A 14,114-nucleotide genomic window follows, 5' to 3' on the forward strand; every position below is an offset into this window, starting at 1 on the left:
GCTCACAGGTCTCACCCAGTTCAGCTGCAAGAGCAACAGGGATGTGTGTTCTACTTACTGGTCACGGTGTACCTCTGCACCACTTTCCCCTTGCAACATTACTCAATGTGCTACCCAATGTCATCACTACACCCCTGAGGAGCCCTGCTGACTTCCTGAGGGCACTCAGAGGTACACACTAATGGAGTGGTGCGAAAAGGCTTCTCCAGATTAAACAGAGCCCCAAGGTACATTTTTCAGGGAAGCACTAAGAAATTATGTATTTCTACTCCTACCAAAAAACCCAGACAGGTTTGTACCATTAACTCACACACTCAGTACCTATTCCCCTAAGTCTTCTCTCTATATGGGTTTACATCACTAAATCCGATATTTGTCCAATCTCTGGTAGGGTTTTGGTACTCGAGACTTTCCTTTAGCCATTAGATAAAATCCAAGACTCATTTCATCCTGATTTTCTGCAAATCCAGAGGCACTGAGAACAATTTCCAGACCAAGGCTACAGAAAATCAATCCTATAGAAGACAGATCATTTGCCATGGGCAAATAGAATGTGAAAATGATCGCAGCAGGCAGCATCCAATTTCCTCCTGGGGTGGTTCCAACTGCTTTATCTACCCCTTAGGTGTGGATAAAACACACATTCAGAGGCATGTTTATAGGGTTTGAAAAGGATTCATTGCTGCAGATTTAGAGTCACTTCCCAAGTGGAAAATGTCAAAACAAACCTAAACTTTGTTTCCAGGATGCTGTCTCGGTCTCCAATTCCCCACTACACACTAAGGGTACAGGGCAGCAAACACATTCAGCACTCACAAACCTGTCTAAATCATCCCTTAAAGGCACTGTTAAGCTCCACAAAGAGGGAAAACTTAGGAGAGCAATCAGAGAAACTCCTCATCTGCTCTCGCCATCAAGAAAACATGATGTTCTGGATAGAAATGCTCATGTTAATGAGCCTGCAGTTACAACAGGCTGATGAGCTACTGCACACCCAAAGGATGACTCGGTAACCCCGGACGAGTGGTTTTACTCCTGCCTTTTGGGCAGCAGACAGCTGCTACACTGTGCAAACTGCACTCCTGTCTTCCACTGTTTGCTTTGCCTGGCCATAGCATTAGATGTACTAAGGATTTCAGAGGGCTTCCAAGAAAAGGTGATACAGCTCCTGTTAACAGGTGGGGTGAAGCGAGACACAGATGATACATGGGACACAGGCAGGGTCAGCATAAACCCCTTGCTTCTGACTCACACTGTTGTTATGTTCCTTCTGATAACATTAATGCAAATAAAGGATTTAAGGGGTGACATTAAAATACGGGGTTTGCAACCACTACAGACACTGAAAGTCAGTGGGAGGTGTCCCTGCCTATGGCAAGGGGTCGGAACTGGATGAGCTCTAAGGCCCCTGCCAACCCAAACCATGCTCTGACTCTACGGAAGCCATAAGCTGGTTGTTAATGCCAGCAGAGCCAGCTTTTAGGCTTCCTCCCCTCCTTTGCACCAATACCACACCACCACGGTGCTGCTCTCGGCTCCCAGAAGCCTCTAACAGTGCAATGAGCTGAGAGAAGCGCCAAGACAAACCCCTTGTAGAGCTGGCAGAGCAACAAGGGAAGGTGAAAGAGCACCAGGTGCTGCTGCACTACCAGGCCCTGCAAACACCCGTGCTGGCACAGCCTGCCTTGTGCAAGGTTCTCACTTTGAGCTGCATGACAAAGGTGCCAGGCTGCACTGAACAGGCAGCATCTCCTGGCGCGCGGAGCCTCGCCAGATGCTGTCGCTCCAGAAGCATGGAGAAATCAGCGCAGGCCGTGCAGGGACGCAGAGCACTTGGAGGAAGATCAGCTTTAACCTCTTTGAAGGTGAGCTCTGGATGCGCAGGAAGACGAAGAAAACTAAATGGCAAAATGTGTCACATCTCTTCTCGGGGGTTTCTGCTGTCTCTGTGTCATTCGCTCAGCAAACTTACTCCACACGTTCATGGTTATGAATGTGAGAAACAGGCAAGAGAAAGCAACAGCCCAGGATTAACCTGTGACATAGAACCCCAGCCTGGTTTGGGTTGAAGGGACCTTAAAGCTCCTCCAGCTCCAAGCCCTGCCACGGGCAGGGACCCCTTCCACCAGAGCAGCTTGCTCCAAGCCCCTGTGTCCAACCTGCCCTTGAACACTGCCAGGGATGGGGCAGCCACAGCTTCTCTGGGCACCCTGTGCCAGCGCCTCAGCACCCTCACAGGGAAGAGCTTCTGCCTAAGAGCTCAGCTCAGTCTCCCCTCTGGCAGGTTCCAGCCATTCCCCTTGGCCTGTCCCTACAGGCCCTTGTCCAAAGCCCCTCTCCAGGTTTCCTGTTGGCCCCTTTAGGTACTGGAAGAATCTGTATCTGATGAGGAGCCACAAACAATACTCAGCAGCAGTCAACAGTCAGTACTATCTGACTACTATCAACAAGAAAATCTGCTGTTTCCCCTCATCTGTGACCCAGAGGAAAGGTCTGTCACTGCTGAGCTGTTGTTCTGAGCCTTATCCTGCCACCTCCTCCAGCCCCACTGACCCTGCTCAGCGCCTGCCCCGAGCCAGAGGCAGGAAGGAGCGAGGGGAAGAGGCCACGTTACAACAACACTTAGCACTGAGCCACAGGAGGAAAGTGGCTGCCCTGGGGCAGGAGCACGCTGCAGAGAACACTTCCTGTCCTCAGGTTCCAGAGGGTGGGAAACCACCCCTATGGCAGCAGGCAGGAAGGGCAAAGGATCATTGCTGGGTGAAACAGGGACTGCTGCGAATCTGTGCTCTACAATTCTTGGTCAAAGCCAAGAGGGAGGCATTGCCTTGGCTCCCTCCCACCCTGCAGGACAGCAGTGCTCCATCCATCACACAACCCCTCCAGCCCAAGGGAGCCAGCAGCAGAGAGGCCACAGTCACGCTAATGCAAATGCTAAGTCTCATTGTAGAAAGGTTTGGGTTGGAAAGGACCTAAGGATGATCTAGTTCCAACCCCCCTGCCATGGGCTGTCTCCTCACAAAACACCCATTCAGTTATCACCAAGAAAGGACTGGGGAAATTTGCAACATTTGGGTAGTGTAAGTTCTGCCGTTGTGCAGACATCCATGCTTTAGTAGCTGGAGAGATCCAACCACGAGGAAAGGCACTGAGGCAGGCAGACACTGGAGCTTTTATGTCTGCCTCTTCATCCTGTGCTATAGGCAAAACCCAGACCCTGGGGAACAACACAACCACGATGACACAGGGGCTAGAGGAGCTCCAAGAGCCAGGGAGTGAGTTTTGTACCAGAAGGAAGAAGCTGCTGCTAATAACAGCATCATTTTTGCTACTCTGTCATGTTTTTACTACCAAGGAAGGAGCAATTTCAGCCAAGAGCATGGTTAGCTTATGCAATGCAGGAAACCAGACCACATCTAGGCAACCAAGAAGCAAACATCATCTGCCTGGCTTATGATCATCATTTTGTTTGCTTCTTGTATGAAATCTCAGCTCCATTCAGACACAGTGCAGATTCCACGCTCCTGGAGCTGGTAAGATGTGCAGCCAGTGCAGTAAGTCTTGGATTTAAACACACAGCTCTGCCACCGTCAGCTCTCTTTGCAGCCTTCAGCAAAGGGAAGTTTTCAATGCAGGCCACAGGCAAAGCTCTTCAATATCTGTCAGTGCTGCACGAAATAACCTGAAAATCACTTAATTCCTCCTGCTAGGAGCAAGATTACTCCTAACTTTAAAACGTTGCCTTCAGTGTAAACAGTCCATGTAAGCCATTAAATGTCTGGAAAGGGTTCCTTGTTTTAAATGTTACAGGATTTAACAATTATAAACACATGCAAACTACCAGATAAATAACACATTAAAAATGACCCAGTTTAATCCTGCTCCCCTCTTCCTCCCATTACTCCTGTTCTTCTGACTAAGGTTTCATAGAAATCCCTTGCAATCGCCTGCACCAGGACACATACATCCAGCTGCAGACGAAAACCTTGATGAATTCAGTGCTAATCCCACCACGCTCCACAGGATTTATTTATACCGCAGCAGAAAACCTTCACTGCTTTTGGCACTTTTCCCTGTCTTTAGCTTAGATGACAAAGGGAAACTCAGTTCATGGGGAAAAACCAACCAAAACAGATTCATTTCTGCAGGGGTTTGGGCAGGGCTGGGGTTTTCTGCTGAGCGTTCCAGCCCTGATGAAATACAGGGCAAGGATGCCCCTCAGCAGGAGGCAGCTTTAGCAATAGAAGTGAAAGGATGTGATTTACCTCTTGACAATCCTGGAGGAACTTCTGGAGATCCCTGTTATCCTTCAGCCTCATCAGAAGCTCACTGGCTGCTTCACGGTTCTTCCTATGCCTAGTCAAAAAAAGCAGAGAAAACCACTTTGAAACAGGCATTGCATGCACAACTGGTACTGGTTGGTTGCTGTAGCCCCTTTGGGATACATGGAATGGTTTGGGTTGGAAGGGACCTTAAAGCTCCTCCAGCTCCAACCCCTGCCACAGGCAGGGACCCCTTCCACTAGAGCAGCTTGCTCCAAGCCCCTGTGTCCAACCTGCCCTTGAACACTGCCAGGGATGGGGCAGCCACAGCTTCTCTGGGCACCCTGTGCCAGCGCCTCAGCACCCTCACAGGGAAGAGCTTCTGCCTAAGAGCTCATCTCAATCTCCCCTCCAAAGCCCTTCTCCAAGATACTGAACACGTATTGTGTGTGTCTTCTGCTGCCTTTCAAATGAAGGATAGTTTGGAAGCTCAGCTGTACATGTGCTATTTAATGGGCTTACTTCAGTTCAGCATCTACTTGCTTTTGTGACCAGTTAAACACACAGAAAACACAGAAGTCTGCAGGGTTCCACAGGGCTATGGTCAGAATCTGCCTCACCGGTGTCAAGACACAGCAGAGTTCAGACCCTTTGCCAAAACCCATACGATAAACGACCTGAAGATTGCAGCAATAAGCTCACACATTACGTGGCTCCTGCACAGTGGGTGCTTGCTGCAATACTCTTTGTAATAGAGCTCTGCCATAGCTCGCAACTTGCTCTCCCGAACAAAGCAGGAGTGGTTCAGCCAGCCTTCCAAATGCTCTGTTTAACAAACAGGGCCTGGGTGTTGCTGCAAACAGAAGCTTTACGCACACTGGAACCTATTTTTCCGTGTTTAAGAGCAGACAGAAGGAAAGAACAGGCCAGCCCAGACACCCTGCTTTTAATTCCTTTTACCCCTGAAGGATGAGTTGTGCTGCCCATTCCCAAAGGTCCTGGTGGGATCTTCAAAGGGAACAGTGCTTGAAGAGCTCATTCCCAAGGTACCTCTGAACATGGTTTTAATTCGTGCTTAGTTTGGAGCAGTTATCCCCTTCCTTCAGTACTTGCATTATTTATGAGGCGACTGAGATGGAGGAGGCGGAATAAAGGAGGAGATGGGTGTTATTTACTGCTCATTGTGTAAATCTGTTCATATTTCACTGGGCAGGGTCTTACAGTGAAATACTGCTGCTCTTTGCAATGGCCTAAGACAAACAGGGACAGAGAGTTGGAAATTGTTTTAAAGGGTGGCAATTTATAAGATGATCTCAGCACAAGCTGGCGAGAGCTCAATAAATCCATGGGAGTGAAACCTCTGGGGACCCAGGGTAGTCTCAATGACTATAAATTACATGTTGATGACAAGGACCGGATTAAGAGACCACTCTTGCTGATCTACGCTAAGTTACCAAAGCAAGCTCCCTGGCATGGATTTAGTGACTTCAGAAACATAAGGAAGGCTTAGGGATATGTTTTACACAGAAGCCAAAGGACTGTAGGCAGAGGAATAGGAGAAAACCCTTTAGAGGATACAAATTGCTTCTCTTTTGTCTCAACAGCTTCCTCTGAATAAGTAGAGGCAAACAGCATCTATACAGCTGTAGGTCAAGAAGATGAATTTACAGATCAGATGGCAAGGAAGACACAGGTACCCATCAAAGGAAGAGGCTGCAGTCCAAGGCCAGGTAATCTGAAGTTTAATCAGGTGTTATCTGAGAGAGCACAAAGAAAAGGACACACAGATTGTGCCTTAGGAAAAAGCCCTCTAACACAGCTAACGCCACTGGGTTTGATGCCTCTATTCTTGGCTGGTTTTTATATGCCTGGGCAAATCCAGGGCATTACTCAGGTTGCTAAAATGAAGGAAGGAATTGCTTGGGTGATTTTATCATGATGAGTTCATAGATTGAAGGCCAGATTACGTTATAGACTCATGTAGTCCAGAGGGAACATGAGCTATGCAGTTCAAAGGAGAATTTTCCTGACTCTTGTTTGAATAGAGCTCAAAGTAGAGAAGTTCTTCTGCTGGGAAAGTAACAAAATTAGCTCCCAGAGAGTGCTGGAAATACTAAATCCAAGAAGTTTGAAGGGAAATCAAGCAGGGCATCAAAGAGAGGATGACACTGCTTTTCTTTCAGTCCTCGGCATAACAAATGCAATCTTTGCTCTTAGAGCTGTTTAACTGTAAAAGGTCGGTTGGTTGTCCAAGGCAACCTGGAGTGAGACTGGCAGATGAGGAAGAACAGGGCTGAACTGTAACAAGGTTTAAAGTGGATGCTTGAAGATGTGGTTGCAGTGTTTTGAGGATGGACGCTGCTGGAACAGGCAGGAATCCCTGTATTTCATCACAGAATTGATGGGAATAAAGGGCCTCAAGAAGTCACTTGGTCTGTTCTCCTGCCCCAGACTGGCTGTAACCAAACATGACTAATTCCTCGTTCATGTTTCCCTAAATCCTTTAAAAGCTCCAAGGCCAGGTTGGACACAGGGGCTTGGAGCACCCTGCTCTAGTGGAAGGTGTCCCTGCCCGTGGCAGGGATTGGAGCAGGATGAGCTTTAAGGTCCCTTCAGCACAAACCAACCTGGGATTCTATGACAGGGATTTTACTGTGCATAACTCCCCCTACCACCAGAAAGCTTTCCCTACCCTTTACTACCAGCAGTGTGTCAGAAGGGCTTTAGGTAGAATAAGGTTTGCCCAATGTTCCCATGCTGTCCCCTGGAGGCCCCCGGGTGCTAACCAGGCTGGAAGCTGACAGCATCACTTGCGGTTTAACTGTAAACCTGTGGGTTTCCAGGCTGGTGCAGGGGTAATGAATCTTACACATAGTGTGACTGTAACTGCCTGCTGAGAACACTGAGATACAGGCAAGGCAGCTTTACCTTCTTTAGCTGCTCCAGCAAACCAGAGGCACACTCTGCTCTCTGAATGGGCAAGAACAAAACTGACCTCTGTCCTCTGCTGAGCAGGAAGCTGCACAGATGCAGTTGGTGAAGGCCCAGGTCACAATGTGAGTCACATCTACCACTGCCTTTAAACCAAATCTCAACTGCAGAATCAGAGAAGCCCTATGTAGGCCCGCAGCCCCCTTACACTGCTCCAAGAGAAAATGGAGGAGGAAAAGCTTCCCTTCTGGCTGGTAGAAACCACAGCAGAAGTCAGCAAAGCAGGGACAGCAGCATCAGGCAGACCAGCTCCTTTCCTAGCTGGAAAAGCTAGTAGTGATAGCTTTATTCAACCCCATCCTCTCCCTTCCTCCCCTTCTCCATGTCCTTATTCCCATTCATTCTTCCCTGTGAACGGCACTAAAAGATTGTGTTCCTACTCCACTCTGCTTCTGCACTCTCTGTCCTCAGCCTGATGCGCTCTCGCAGCAAAGAGCTTCTGCATAGGGTCTAACCTAAGTCTCCTCTGTTTCAGTTTGAACCCATCACCCCTTGTCCTGTCACTACAGTCCCTGATGAAGAGTCCCTCTCCAGTATCCTTGTAGACCCCTTCAGACACTGGTAGCTGCTCTGAGGTCTCCACGCAGCTTCTCTTCTCCAGGCTGAACAGCCCAAATCTTCTCAGCCTGTCTCCCTACAGGATATGTACGTGTGTGTGTGTATATATATATATATGTATATATGGTTTGCTCCGGAGTAATAACTTGACAAGTTCAGGGCAGTACTTGGGTATTTGTCCATTGACAAGTAACCAGTTTTGCAGAGATAGGCAATTCCCAGATGGAGAAATTCTGTGGGTGAGATTCAGTGAAAGAAGGTTTTGAGATGTCTCTGATGTTGGCTTTACAAGAGACTTTCAGCTCATGTTTCTGTCTCTGATATGGTTTAAAGAACCCCAACTTTCAACAGTTTCTCTCCTAACATTTTCCTTCTCTTTCATGTTGCCTGAACTACAGGATCAGCTCAAGCCTGTCCTACCTTGGCTTTCTGCAGCTTCGTTACTTAGGTGTAAGAGTTAATGGTTGGACTTGATGATCTTAAAGGTCTTTTCCAACCTAGTTGATTCTATGATTCTTAATCTGTTTAGATGGTGACCATTTCAGGGCAGGGTCTCCCTGCTCTACCAATGGACAGTGGGGTCTGCTCTGGAATAGCTTGAAAGCATCTGAAAACCAGGATTAACAATGCTCAGCACTACAAAGAACCCCGTATGGGAAGCATGGAGCCGCTGCACATACTTGTGCTTGTTTGTTTTGCTCCTTTGTTAAGCATCCAGGTGGAGCTTGGTTGGGAGAGCAGTTTTGTGTAAACCCAAAGAGGCTTCCTCTGCTACCACTCCCATTGCACCCAGCCCTAAGGCTTTGTTCTGGAGGCTTATCAGCCCCACAGACTGGGAGAGCCATCACAGGGATTTCCTGAAGAGCAGCACACCGGATGGCTCCTGCAGAGCTCCGCATAAATAGCTTTGGAATTGAGGAAATACACTGGAAATAGCAGTAGGCTTTAATAAACTCCAGCCTCTAGGACTTGCCTCCATTCAGAGGAGGAACCTCCAGCACGTGGCCCACAGGCAGCACAGCCCAGGTGGCCAGCTGGGATGCATGGGACAATGGGGACATTGAGGAGTAGCTGCACTAGGGGAAACAGTCACTAGAGCATCACAGCCCTGCAGCAGGGTGGAGGCTGAAGCTGCCCCCAGGAAGGGCTGCAAGAAGCAGCTGATCATTTGCTACTGCATCCTTGGATGCTGTCTTCTAATATTCCGGAAGTTGCAGAAAGAAGACACATGCTCAGAAGGCCAGGATCAAGTCCTCCTGCTTTCCTAAGCGGATGGGAAAACTTACAGCAGAGGACATTGAAAGTCAGGGGGTAGATAAGGAAAATTGATTTCCCAGCTTTCCCCTTGACTGTTCTCACATAACCTCTTCCTGGCCTGTGCAGATTGTCTTTGGGATCTAAAAAGAGTCAAGCTGGTTAAAGAGAGAATGAAAACCTAGGGTATAGAATCATAGAATAGTTAGGATTGGAAAGGACCCTAAGATCATCAAGTTCCAACCCCCCTGCCATGGGCAGGGACACCTCACACTATCACACTCACACCTCACACTATCCTTTGGGTCAGGTTGTCAGGGGGCTCAAAGGCCCTCAGCAAGCTCTGTGAATGGGAACATCCACCTCTCCTGAAGCCATGAGGCACAGCTGAGGTGGGTGCATAGACAGAGAGACACCAAAACAGGAAAGGCACATCATCTTCTGACCTGCTCCAGTTCACCTTCTCCTTGGAGATAAAGGCATCTGGATAACCCTGAGCCTAGCAGCTGTGGGAGGATGCACGCCTGAGAGAAGGGTGCTCAGTAACATCTGACATGAAAGTTTGTATGAGCTTACTGCTGTGTTCTGATACTCGTGGTTGAAAAGCACACTGAAAGACTCCACTGTTATTCAAACCCAAAGCCGAAAGAGCCATGAATCAGAGCCATCCAACCCGAACATTTGGTTTTCAAAGAAAAAGGAACACTTAATGCTCTATTACATCCATGCCACAGCTACAGAGACAAAGCAAAAGACTTGTTCTGGGATGAAAGACACATTTGTACCAGGGCTTCCTAATCTGATCTCAGAAGGGCCAGACAAGCTGGAAGGATCAAAGCCAGGCGGGTGGGGTGGATCCAATGCCAATTCCACTCTTGAAGAGCCACATTCCTTCCTCAGAGGACAGGCAGGAATACAGCGTTCTAATGAAATCAGCCAGGAGGTAGCAGAGGAAAACTAAGACTTGTGGAACCAGACAGAGCAAACTGCTGCAGCTCCCACCGTAACATAACGTCTGTGAATACTCCAAGAGCAATGCTCCTATAGCCAAATTCGGGGTAGTGAGCTCATTACCATGGAAGTCTCTGGAAAATGGGAGAGGTAAAAGTTCACTGAGATTAGCCTGGCACATTTTTGAACCATTACAATTCCTATTTTTCCACAGGACAAAGAAAACAGCCTGCAACAGGCATTTTCCAACACGTTGCTTTGCCTTTGGAGTCTGGTAAAAGGTCAGCTCTCAGGGAACAGCATTAAAGCCTGAGCAGACACATCTTACCAGCATTCCCACCTTACCTGTCATCAATAGAGTCCACTTTCTCCTGGATTTTATCCGAGTTGATGTTCCCATCACTAACCAGCCTCCTGCCAGTCTCTACAACTGCATTGATCTTTTCTTCATTGGCATCCATCGTGGTCATGAAATCCTCCTGCTTCTTGATAGCAGCTTCTGCTCCTTCCAAGGTAGTGGGCATTTCTGTGTGGGCCAAAACGTACTCCTGTGGTTAAAGCATAAAGCAGAGAGAGAACAGGATTACACTCGGGATGGGTTTTCTGCTCCAACAACAGATTCACCACACGTGAAAAGAAACATCTCCTAAGAGGTAAAAAAGCAAAGTCTAGCTTAAAAAGGGCAATTTATCTGTTTGCAGCTTTCCTGCCAAGCGAACTTGTTTGGTTTTTACTTGCAGTATATGGTGCTAACGTGGCAAATGTAATAGGTGTATCTGGACCACTTGCCTGGTTGTTAAGAAATGCTTCTGCTTGCTTGGTGTCTCTGAGAAACAGCTGGTAGGCATGAGACTGGGACAGGAGATTCTGCCTGTTCTCCCACATCTTGTGGAGCTCATTCCAGCCAGTGTCCAAAGCCTGCAGGCGCTGGCGCAAGAACATGTACTGAGCATCAGTCTGCCCCTGGGTCACCATCTCCCCCATGTCCCTCATTTTCTGATAATCCTCCTCGTAATTGTTGATTTCATTCTTAATATTCTCATGCTGAGTGAGCAGCTTCTCCGCCTCCGTCAGTGTGTTCGGCATGTCTTCGGATGCGATCGCGGTCTGGGTTCTGGACAGCCAGGACTGGAAGTCATCCAGATCCCTCAGGAACTGCTGCAGTTTGCTTGCTTCTCCGAGGGACTCTTCCCGGTTCTTAAGGGTGGTCTTCATTTCTTCCCATACATCGTTGATCTCTGCAAGCCGTGAGAGAATGGCCTGGGCCTGGTCGGGGTGCTCTGATTCCAGCTTTTCCGCCTCTTTCTGCAGGTCACTGAGCTTGGCTTCGATGGCCACCAGGTCACGTTCCATGCCCGTCAGCTTCCTCTGCAGGGCCATCACCCCAGCTAGATCGTTACCCAGATCCTGTGTGGATTCGATCACTTTGGTCTTTTCCCTGATCCAGGATTTGGTTTCATTACATTCGAGGTGGTAGTTCTGGATACTCAGAGCAGAGAGCAGAGCATCCTTCTTCCTGTCTACCAGTTCTCTGAACTGGCTCCATCTGCAATTGTGAGGAGAGAAAAGCAGAGGCATTGAGGTTTGTGTATAATAAACACATTGATGTTGCTGAGCAGGCAGTTGCTCACATTAGCCATGAAATAACCTTATTCATAGCTTTTCAGTCCCTCCCATATCATCAACAGAAAACAACCATTAACCGAACCATGGTGTATATTAGAATACAACAAGCACCAGCAACACTGAGTCCTTAAAAAGTATAATTCTTCCTCAAGTGAAAAGTTGCTCATTTTCACCCTAAATGGTGCATCTCATTTTCACCCTAAGTGTGCTCTCCTGGTTTATTTTGAAGCCAAGAAAATGAGTTTACATGAAATTACACTGGTTTCTTATAATAGCCATCAGAGTGAATTCCCAGCTCTCAAACCACTCAGGACCTGATTGAAGTCAAGAGCAAAACTCCACCTATTAATCGGATATTCGAAAGACACAGCTCTCTCTCCTTCTGAAGCTTTGAACACTTACCTTGAATATACTTCAGGTAACAGTATCAGAGTGTCTTTGAAAACACATCTAAGAAGCAGAAATGACCCCACTGTCCTTGTTTCAGCCGGTGTCCTGCTCATGAGCACGAGGCCTTAACTCACCTCGTGTTGAGCTTGTCTTGCTGTGCTTTGATCTCCTTCTCGCTCGGGTGGCCGCTGTGCATTAGCTGTCTAGCAATCTGGTTCACCACTGCCACACGGGATGCCTGGTTGTTCATCTCTGGTTCTAAGCTTTCAAATCTGAGAGGGGAGGGAAAAAAACCAAACAATGAATGATCACACAGAGAACCTGAGCCACGGGCAGCTGGTGTAAAGAGCTTCCACTCAGTATTCCCCAAGCTTCCTGCTGAAGACATTCTCACCTGTGCTGGATCACTTCCAGGTCCTCCAGCTTCTCTGGAATCTGCATGTTATTCAGCCACTTCTCCTTTTCGTCAATCCAGAGCTCACAAGCATCTGCCTCGCTGAACATCTTATACAGAGCCAGGGTATCCTGCAGGGCCTGTTTCCGCAGCCGAGTCAGCTCAGCAACTTCCTTGTACCTTTCCTCTATTCCAGACAATCTGCCTTGGACATCTGGAGAGTCGGCGTGTTCCTGTGGCAGAGCCTTCGCCTGCTCATGAAGAGAGTCAATGGTTGGCCGGTAGCTTGCAATCTCTTCAGCCACATCTTTGTGTTTCTTGACCAAGGACTGGGTGGAATATTCATCGTGGCCAACATCATTGCTGGAGACAATCTTGAGGATGTCCAACATCCATGCATCAATATCATCAGCGTCAGCCTGGAACTGGTGAAGGAGAGAGGCTTCCTCCAGACGCTTCTTCCTAATGGCAGATAACTGTTCCAAGTTAGCCCACTGCTCCCGGATATCCTTAATTCTTTCTCTGATCTTCTCAGACCCAAAATGCTCCTCCGCGATCATGTCTTCACCTTCTTTGATCGCCTGCTGGAAGTGGCCACTACGGCCACTCATTTCGTCTTCAAACGCCTTATGCTTACTCAAGAGACGGACAACACTGGTGAGGTCCTTCCCATAGTCATCAGATGAGAGGATCTGCTCCTTCTCCCTGATCCAACCTTCTTCTTCAGCCATTTCCCAGAAGAACTTCCAGAGGCGCCGGGACTCCTCCAAGCGTGCCCTGCGCTCGGCCGCGAGCTGGCACAGCTCTTGGTAACAGAACTCCATGTGAGCCACACGGTCCCGGATCACCTGTGGGTCACACGGCTTGTAACCTGGTCGGATGGGGAACGTACGTTACAACTTGGACTATTCAAGCTCCACCATACAAAAACACACATCAGAAAATACCGTGCAATACTGCTTGTTGCATGAAGACAATAAGAAACCCCAAAGGAAAGACATTCAGGACTGTTTGCAGTGAAACAAAATTCACTGCTCCAGGTTTACACACACCTGCACAAAATGACCATTTATCCTAGCTAATGGCCCTGGTTTACTGGAATTTCTTATGTTTAGCATAAACTGGGACAATCCCAGATTAGGTCGAATAACCCGTATGGTTTATATTAGAAACACAGAATGGAGAATTAATGGTGACTACTACAAAGTTACACCAGCTGCTGGTTCGGAGCGTGACATCCCAGGCACCACACAATGCAACAATAAATTCTTGAGCAGGTACAGGGCAAATTAATCATTGACACAATAAAGAAGGCACAAAGGAAGCTGGAATGTCCTCTGGTGCTGATTGAACCTAACGTGCCTTGCAGAACTAATGAGGCTTAGAGATAAGCTCCTACGTAATTAAGACAAAGGAGGATGCGTTGGCTGCTGGTTACCTTCTCCATCAGTGGCAAACTTCTGAGCAGATGCATTGACCCCTCTCACTCTCTCAGCCTGGATTGCAATGTCAGCTTCCACCAGAGCATGCTTCTGTAGCAGGTCTTCAACTCCTAACAAGTGTTTGCCATAGTCTTGAGACAGCAGAAGCACCTGATGGAAACAGAAGAGACAAGTAAAATGGGCTGAAGGCCAGAAGCTGCTTCTTAATGACTCCACGCACTACCCTGTTCTCTGCTGTGACAGTAA

At 48.1% G+C, this 14,114-nt stretch overlaps 1 protein-coding gene across 2 annotated transcripts in view; it reads right to left on the reverse strand.

The window, feature by feature from the left end:
* SPTBN1 (spectrin beta, non-erythrocytic 1) overlaps positions 1–14,114 on the reverse strand; it is a 94,354-nt gene that overhangs the window by 25,872 nt on the left and 54,368 nt on the right. For both annotated transcript variants that reach the window (XM_061461674.1, XM_061461675.1), the window contains exons 12-17: positions 13,865–14,018; positions 12,427–13,297; positions 12,167–12,304; positions 10,806–11,562; positions 10,362–10,564; positions 4,266–4,356 (exon numbers count right to left, since the gene is read on the reverse strand). In XM_061461674.1, coding sequence (XP_061317658.1) covers positions 4,266–4,356; positions 10,362–10,564; positions 10,806–11,562; positions 12,167–12,304; positions 12,427–13,297; positions 13,865–14,018 — 2,214 coding nt within the window. The remainder of the gene's footprint in view (positions 1–4,265; positions 4,357–10,361; positions 10,565–10,805; positions 11,563–12,166; positions 12,305–12,426; positions 13,298–13,864; positions 14,019–14,114) is intronic.

This window comes from Pezoporus flaviventris, unplaced genomic scaffold (genome assembly GCF_033815535.1).
Source record: "Pezoporus flaviventris isolate CSIRO_AGI_PZ_B2104156 unplaced genomic scaffold, CSIRO_AGI_Pfla_v1 ptg000031l, whole genome shotgun sequence".
Lineage (NCBI taxonomy): Eukaryota > Metazoa > Chordata > Aves > Psittaciformes > Psittacidae > Pezoporus > Pezoporus flaviventris.